Here is a 9,326-nt window from a genome sequence, read left to right as displayed (position 1 = left end):
TATGACTTGTGTTTAGTTTTCAGATCTTACTTAAACAGGACAAATCAGTACTTAACTAGAAATCAGCACTTATACTGAAGTCAGAATTTAAGTTGTCAGAACTTAAGTTATCAGGAGATAATATCAGGACTTAAGTAGACTTTCAGATAAGGAAGGCGGCTGATTGAAAGGAAAGAAGATCGAGACTAAGACATAAAGAAATATGTATGAAGAAAGAATTCTATGAAAAAGGAAGAATAGAATATTTGGAAGATTAGATAACTAGTTGATATATTTTAGGAAGCAGAATTATATCCATATCAATTATCGATTATCTTGTAACTGTGTAGTATATAAACACAGACATAGGATTCACACTATTTGTGTTATCATTATCGAGAATAATATTCATTGTAACTCTAGTAGTTCTCGTGATAATCTATTCATCACTGAGAGAGAACAGTTCCATATTGTAACAGAGTTTAATAAAGTATGTTTTTTGTTACTTATGTTCTTTAATTCGATTTGATTGTGCTAAACACTGTATTCAACCCCCTTCTACAGTATGTGTGACAAATAACTATATTATTGTCTATTTTGGATGTGCCTATACGCAATACAAGTATCCAGAAACACGAAGTTTCATAGGACGGGGGTCACCCTATCACAGTAAATTGATATCTCTGAATGTCGGGAATATTACCATACTAGCATTTTAATCTTTTTCAGTATTTACATTATGTAATACCCATAAACCTGGCAAGCCAAAGGTGCAATGCGGTGTAGACTCGATAAATTCTCATACTTTAGTGCATTGCACTTCTCAGGTATGCATTTCCTCAGAACTGGTACAACAAACCCAGATACAAAAATAGCATATATGCTTGTGTTGAGTCCATGTACGCAGATTTCAATATTCAGCCATCAACTGGAGTTTCTACCTTGTCATGGAGACTGAGCACTAAGTTGTGTGCATCATCTAAGAGCTTCCATACATCAAGATGCCCTGCCATGCTATTGCACTCCCTAATTATCTCGTCCATGCTACTGTATTTCTCTATGATTAGCTTCCTTCTCTGCAGTACAGACGCTGCAATAGCATAAAGCAACAAATCCTCAGTTGGCGGGGCTGAATGCCTTATTCTGCTCCATGCGGACTTCCTGATACCGGCCCTGATTGCTGCCTGATCTGCCCACATCACCTCCCAGAGGCATATTGTTTGCTCAAAAGTCAATTCCCTTCTGAAGAGAACCACCACCATCCTATACACAAAAAAGCAATCCTCTGCTTCAAGCTTCTCCAAGTGTTTAAAAAGATGAGAATCTTTGCATTTGATAATCGTAGAAACCCTATTCAGCTGCCGCCTGATCCCCACCTCATCGAGCCTGAAATTATGTCGAGCCTTCTTCATAAATCCAACAAAACACCAGAAAGCATCAGGGTCTTCTTCCATCACTGTTATTATTGGTGAAAGTAAATCACTCATACCCTGGCAGTAGCCGATTTCAGGGTCATACACTGCATATGCTTCCAGAATTGCGACTAGCCGAGCAGCATGAAAGATCATGCATGGCTCCAGGTGATCATAGTCCTTCAACTCAACAGCCTCAGCAGATTTCTGTGCCCTTTCAGCTGGCACTGCAGCCTGTGCTGGGGCATATGCTACCCATTCTCCATTAGCACGAATTGCATCTAGACGGATGATGCGCTGCCAAGTTGTAAAATCTTCTTTTTTCGTCGATTTTGATGGGCTTTCAGTTTTGGAAGAATTTGCATTGGATTTAACTTCAGGACCTTTCTCCTCGGTGCTCTCTGTTGCGGTAAAATTTTGACTCACTTCAAGAGAGGAGTACAAGTCTGAGTCTGATGACTCCGTCTCATAAGTTTCAACAACAGTGAGTCTTGCTGAACCAGCATCCTTTTCCAGCAAGGCACTGAGGTCATCTGAGTCTTCAGCAGACGATTTCATCTCCTTGCTACATAGAGATTCCCTGCTACTTCTGTCTTCTTCAGCGTTACAAGCAGAATTTATGGCATGACTATGATCATCATCCTTATCCAGCAAGGTACTTGAGAGGTCATCTGAGTTTTCAGCAGAAAGTTTTATCTCCTTGTTACATGGAGATTCCCAGCTACCCCTGTCTTCTCTAATTTTAGCAGCAGAATCTGAGGATTGGCTATAATTCTCATCCATTTCCAGCAAGGTACTTGAGAGGTCATCTGAATATTCGGCAGAAGGTTTCATCTCCTTGCTACATGGAGATTCCCTGCTACTTCTGTCTTCTTCAATGTCAGCAGCAGAATCTATGGCTAGACTATGATTCACATCATCTGCAATCTTGTTGATTCCACTACCGTGCGCCTTCAAACTGTTTTTGGACCTCAAAAGTCGGCGACATCGTCTCCTTAGTTTTTCATATGCCTTTCTGCAACAAAACGAAATCTCAATCCAATTTTATAAAGAAAGGACAGAAATTATGAACATGAATCCAGTGGTTACAAAAAAATAAAAAAGATAAACACTTAAGCTGTTGTTGAACCCATGACTTTCCAACAATTAGTCTATGACTTTACCAGGAATATGATCCCAAGATTATTATCAATTTGCTCTGAATTTATTATATATAATCCCTTAAAATAATTTTGATTCATGGTCTCTTAGTTCGTGAAGGGGGACTATTGTTAAATTACTACCAAGAAGATAGCCTCCCCTCCTCCCAAAAAAAAAACTTTAAATGATAAGATTTAGCATATGTAATTGTTTCAAAGAATGAACTGTGGTAAAATGAGACCAAATTGGAAATGGTCCTATAATTCTAATCCGGATAAACAAACATAACCTTAATCTATACAACCAATGCTTGACTTGCGCAGATGAAAAGGAAAGCAACAAGCAAAAAAACTCGTAACTGTACGCTTTTGATGGTAAGGTTAATGCTTACAACTGCCTTGAGTATCTACTTCAATGGATTAATACCATTACTGAATTTGGTAAATATTATACCTCTTTCAATGCTCAATGTCAAAACTATGCAGCATAGAATGTATAACTTTTAGTAACAATATAATGTACTAAAGAATGGATAGACCGGTATGATAGGGTCGAAATCTGTATTCAAATTAATAAACAAAGTTGGGATAACGATGTAATGAAGTTGGAAGGCTGACCTCTTCTCAGTTCTTAATTTATGTCTTTCTTCTTCAGAACTATTCAATTCGTAGCTGCAAGGGAAGAAAAATAACAGAATCAGCAGCTTATTGATCAATGCAAAAAATTTGACTTTTCTCTTTTAGCTTTTCTAATATAAAAAAAATCATATATGGTAACTAATGCACTCTAGCAACAAAGATTTAAATTAAAAAAACAAATAAAAAAGAAAAAAAATCTGTTTTACTAGGAGAATGAACATGTTGAGACATAGAAGCATCCTGACGCACATGACTTTAGCCTAACACTGTACTGCCTCTCTCTAAAAGCATAAACATATGCAGAAGGTTGAATGAATGAGTTCAAAAAAAAATTCATCAAAAGTTATACAGACTTCTCTTCTGCATGTATTGGTCACCACAGGGTGGTACATATTCTTAGAAATGATAAAAATAGGAGAGTCCAGTTTCAGATACTTTTCTAAGTACACATCCTTAGGAGTTAGGACCCAGCAGTTCTTATATAGTTATATTAACTTGTTTTTAACGAAGTTATTAGAGGATAGGAGGTACAGACACACAAGAGGTTTAGCAAGAAACTCTTTGCTGAGTTTTTGGAAGGAGAAACTTGAGTACATTAAGAAACTTAAAGCCTTTTAATGTAATCGAGAATTGTAACAAAGTAGTCACCTATGAGGAGCTGAAGGTTCTCAAATACTGGAGGTGATATATAAAAACTCCTCTTCTGACCTACCCCAAGATGTAGAATATACTAATTCACTGGAACAATATGATATATCGAACTTTTAAAAAGATTTGAGGAATTTAAGACTTAAGACATCAGGCACATAATATCGGACATTGAAGCAAACAACTGCAAATCATGAAGTTTGTTAACAAGTGCATTTGAAACTATTTGGGCTTATTTTGATGCTGAGAGTTGATCTGATTTGTTAAAGCCAACTTGAATGCATATTTTGTAGCTTGTTAACAGTTCCAGGTTTGCAAAAAGGATAAAGATAATTGTGCTTACACCCCAAGCAGGAACGGCCAGACCTCTGCCCTGATACTAGGATCAACACCCTACATGACAATTCGTTTGAGACATTAGTGCAAAAATACAAATATAAGAGAGAATTTACAAATAAAAGATGGACTTACCCCACTCCGGACTTTTTTTAAAAACCTAGCTCCACCACATTGAAATTTCCCATCCGGTGTAAACAGAAGTCTCCACTGCTCAGGTGAAAGGGCAGGTTTTCTTTTTGAACGAGACCATGGAGATTTCAGATGACCCCTGATATTGTACAATAGGCGCACTTAATAAGCAGTTTAAGCAATCAAATTACATTTATCAAATGATTCACAGGTACTTAATAATCAGGTAACTTTGTAAATTTTATAGGCAAGAATTAAATGCTTTTCATTAAATATTGTATCTTGTTGTACATATTAATAGTACTAAGTAAGAGTGCACAACAAATGATAGGGTGCACATAGTATCACGTATTGAATATATATGCTGAGAGTTCACGCCTTCCTGAACAAATTTAATCTTCCTTATATATTGATGGTAATTTGTAATAATTTTTCTGTGCATGAGGAAGAATCAATATTTATTTTTATCTGCAAGTGAATTGGATCACTAAATCATAAGCGACGTTGATAATCCTTCATCTATATATCATAGCAGCTTCACGCATCATCAATGAAACAATGACAATTGACTCACAAGTGAGCAGAACGAGATCAAGAATTCCTAGAGTCCTAAAAATTTTGTTAATCACATCTAATAAAGCATATATCTGACATGGCAATCCCTATTCTATCCTAGAGAATTAGCTACATAATTCAGCAATCATCTAGTAATATCACCCTTGTAGTTTTTTTTAATGCAGAAATGGGGCCCTCATATAACCGATAATTTGCAAATGAATGCACAGTGCACTCAACCTTTTCAGGGTTAATGAATTTAGATCATTCGGTGAAATTGAGATTGGAAAACTATTAGCTCGTGTCACTGAACATGACAACATAATATTCACTTGCTGTACGTAAAACTAAAAAATGAATGAATGAAACATTTCAATTGGCCCATTAAAACCAACTGACCTAAGTTTTCCACACCTTTAGATGCCTACAGGCTACAGCTTTTGACATGGTATCAGGGCTCAATGGCTCATTAATCGCAACGATTGTACACCAAGAATTTGTTTTCAGATGAAAGCATGTAATTTTTTTATACGAAAGATGCACAGAATTAAAGTCTAAGCAATCCCCCAGATTATGTAGTGGTCACAAAGGCCAAACCAAAGAAAAGAAGTATTCATCAATAACTCTATAGTTCTAGTGAATAACATTTTCATTTATTTTTGGCAGCTAGCTATCAATTAAAAACATACTTTTCAACAATTTGTACAGTCACTATAGTACAAACAATCAACATTTTTGACTTAATTACAATTTGGACTACTTAGAATACAAAATAAATAAATACTAATAATAATAATAATAATAATAGTAATAATAGTAATAATAATAATAATAAATAAAAATAATAAACTGCAGTAACACATAGTGGAATAAATGCACAAAACACTTACATTTGGTGTTTTCACATTTCACTTCTACTCATTGTACAGTGTTGCGGTAGAAAAAATGATTGATTATATGTTAAGTAGTTTAGTCCTTGGACATGATAGAGGTGAAGTAAAGCAGTTGCATGTGTTACTTGTTTCTCTGTTAGCCTTTAACATCAGGGGACATCTTTGTCCTATGTTTATCTCCATGTTCTTCTCACAAGTCACAACCCATTTCTATGACATCTTCTCAATCTTCAACCAAATCTCCTCGATGACATTGTTTGGGTACCTATAGTGATGCCTGAAATCTGTATACGGTAAATTAGGAAACAGAAGTTTCTGATTCTAGATACAAAATGGGTGGTTCTCTTATTTCTCACTTCTCACCGGAGAGTTTGAAAACTTTCAAGTATCTTCTTGAAACTGTTAAGTATCTTCTTCATCAACTTCTATATTCCATATATTTCTCAAGTTCTTTTCAGGAAATTCACATGTTTTGCCATTAGCCTAAGTGGAAAATACAAGTACAACTATACCACGTCATACTTATTCTACAAGAAAATCTAGAACAAGTAACCTTGTGCTAAACTAAGTGGCCCTTTATAATATACTCGTTCCCACTAAGGATTAGGCCTCTACGTTTAGGCAAAGATTAATGCAATATAATGCTCTGAGCATTTAAATATTTTTTTAACATGTCTTAAGAAATGCATATTGTATATAAAAATAAAATAGAAAGGAAAATTTTCAAGTAGTAGTACATGTTAAGGAAAAGAAAGAAACAACAGGCCAATTAGATTAATGTGATGGGATGTTGATATAGAGAGCATGAGGAAGATGACGGAGGGTTTGAAGAAGCTGGTCAAGCTTGCGATGAATATGGAAATGTGAAATAGAATATGGAACTAAATTAACAAAAACAATAGGAAATCTACAAAACATCAGTGTTCTATTTGGTTTGAAGGATTGGTATGAAGTTGGAAGGAAGAAATGTTCAAACTTCAAACCTTCGTAGTTCCTAAAATAACTTTACACTCTTATCATCTTTTTCACTCACTCCTATATTACTTCTCCACCTCTAATCCTGTTCATTTCACCGAATTCATACAAACCTCCCTCTTCTTCCACCCAACTAGGAAAGCTTTGTCTTTAGGGTGTAGGAATTACAACAATTATGATAAAAAAGAGTTTCTCATTTATCCGGAAAACGTAATATAGAATGTGAGCCAAGGAACCGACACTGGAGGGATGCCTAGGACAATAGCGAATTATTATGGGAAAAGTAAAATGCAATGAAATGTTAAATAGAAGGTACACTCCTCCTTGATCTGAGCTTTCACTATTGTTCATCTTCTAGTGCAATCCAATATATTCTGTACTGTCCGATACTCCCAGCCTTTCCCTACTTGTGTTCTGGTGAATAACAAAACAGGGAATGCAAGAGACTGGACGGATTCCAACGGACAAGTATGCAGTTTTAAGCTAATTCAAAAACCTTTCACAATGGATTGGGCCAATCTACATCATCCTACAGTGTGTGTTGTATCATCTGGATCTTTTTCAATGAACATTAATATAGAATGATGCATAATTAATGGTTTGAACAAAATTCGGTACAACTCGAATTGTTCGAGTAACCCCTACTGACCTACGTATATAGACCACAATGGCGATCAAAGTAAGGTTATCATGAGCATATGCATCTCATACTGTCTAAATTAAAGCATCAAAGAAACAAAAAAGAAACAAACAGATAACCAAGTTAGAAGCATCCAAACACAGACAACATCAACCGACTAAATACTACTATTAAACAACTCAAAACTAACCGAAATGAACAAAAACATAACTTAAATAAACACTAAATAAACACATACATACACACAAGGTGTTCTTAATTTTGTCTTCTGATTAACCGATATCAAAAGGACTACTAAAATTTCTTAAATTCTTCCACGACTGTAAGCTTCCGAACTCGAAAAAATGAAAGCAGTAACGAACTGAGATCCGAACTAAAACATCGAACACTAACTGAATTTGAGCTAAATCAGTGTATTACTAGACAAAACCGAAAGAGCACAATAAACTCACCGATCAAGAGAAGAAATTGAAGCAGGTGAGGACGAAGCAACTACAACAAAAAGTGATCTCAATTGATTCCACGACGAAGGTAATACCGAAGACGAAGATGATTTCGACAAAGTTTTACTTCGCTGTAGTCCTTTCATTAATCTATACTTACTAATTACTAAATTATCTCAAAATATAGGGTTTATACTGTGTATATATGTACATGTAGTGTAAGAATAGAAGTTTTTACCTACTAGAGTAGAGAACAGCGGCGGCGATGGCGATTCCGGCGACGGCAGTGACGGCGACGACTACAGTGGCGTTGGGGTTAGAAGAGTCCGTCCACATTCCGGAAGCTCCGACGCCGGCGACGGCGAGGAAGTCGATGAATTTAGAGGTGAGTTTGTAGATGGTTAGGTGTTTAACAGCGTCAGCGCCGGTGGTGAAGAAGAGAGAGAGCATTGCTTGTAAATGAGAATAGTTGTGTAGATAGAGAGAAAGTGGAGAGAGTGTTTAGAGAGAGAGGATTTTACTTGACGATTTTACCCCCATTAGGCTATCAAACGAAACACTTTCTCCGGTGAAATTTTATACAACTTTTATACAACTTACCTGTTTTTAATATTACTAGCTTAAAATCAATGTCTGCGATGCACTCATTGTACAATTTTTTTTTTAATATTATATATTTTTTTAAAAAAAATTGAATTCAATTCTTAATTTTGTTCATATAAAATTTTAAATAATATAATTTTATAATAATTATATTAGTAGACGTGTATGTTCATAACTTTTTAGAATATTTAAACTTATTTAAAGTGATATCTTGGTAAGGGGGAAATGTTATCATAACGAAATTACTATTTTATTGAGGGTAAAAATATAATGTCTACATTATGTTGGGATCTTAAAAAATATTATTTTGGCATGATGATTACGTAATTGATTAACTATAATTCTATAAAAGATATTTGAAAAAGACAATATTACTGATTGAACGATATAGTTTAATTGATAATTCTATGTATATTTCTAAAAAAATAATATTATGTTTTAACTAAAATTTGATTTTTTAGTTCAAATCAATAGGATACGAATTATACTTAGTTTAATATTAATTTGATTTATCACGGATCAGTGGTTTACATTATTTTATTTTAACTCGATGTTCAATACACCAACCAAATCAAACTAATTATTTTTAGTTTAATTTTAATTTTTTTAAAGTCTGGGTCAATAAGATAATTTTGTAATAGGCTGAATAATTAGTATATATGATTTTATTTTTGTTGGTCGAATTGTATTTTTATTTTAGTTTTGTGTTAGTCTGAATCAATTGTATAATGTATTTTTTTATCCTCGATAAATAAAATTTATTATTTTGTTTATCCAAGTTCATTAGTATAATTTTTTTAGGAATATTGATGGTATTATTATTATTATTCGCATGATATATCAACTAAATCTTAATAATTATATTTAGTTTTCTTAATTTTAATTTAGTCAGAAGTAATAAATTAGAATAGAATTCGATATGAATTAAAATA

General features: G+C 34.3%; 1 protein-coding gene across 1 annotated transcript; it reads right to left on the bottom strand.

Moving 5' to 3' along the window:
• Positions 1-545: 545 nt before the first annotated feature.
• On the bottom strand, positions 546-8,336 carry LOC141689801 (rab GTPase-activating protein 22-like). The gene is made up of 5 exons (XM_074494196.1): positions 8,030-8,336; positions 4,289-4,424; positions 4,161-4,210; positions 3,149-3,202; positions 546-2,406 (listed from the first exon to the last, which is right to left on the bottom strand). Exons 1-5 carry the CDS (start codon positions 8,239-8,241, stop codon positions 897-899), a joined length of 1,962 nt encoding a protein of 653 aa, XP_074350297.1. The 5' UTR covers positions 8,242-8,336; the 3' UTR covers positions 546-896.
• Positions 8,337-9,326: the final 990 nt, after the last annotated feature.

Source organism: Apium graveolens, chromosome 10, assembly GCF_009905375.1.
Source record: "Apium graveolens cultivar Ventura chromosome 10, ASM990537v1, whole genome shotgun sequence".
Classification (NCBI taxonomy): domain Eukaryota; kingdom Viridiplantae; phylum Streptophyta; class Magnoliopsida; order Apiales; family Apiaceae; genus Apium; species Apium graveolens.
This window is presented reverse-complemented; position numbering and strand designations above follow the sequence as displayed.

Excerpts from the sequence above, each read along its gene's own strand:
- LOC141689801 (XM_074494196.1), bottom strand. The coding sequence starts at position 8,241 with ATGCTCTCTCTCTTCTTCACCACCGGCGCTGACGCTGTTAAACACCTA. Across the intron at positions 3,203-4,160 it reads TGGCCGTTCCTGCTTGGGGT|CTACGAATTGAATAGTTCTG; the intron begins GTAAGCACAATT and ends CTTCCCTTGCAG. Across the intron at positions 2,407-3,148 it reads AAATTAAGAACTGAGAAGAG|AAAGGCATATGAAAAACTAA; the intron begins GTCAGCCTTCCA and ends GTTTTGTTGCAG.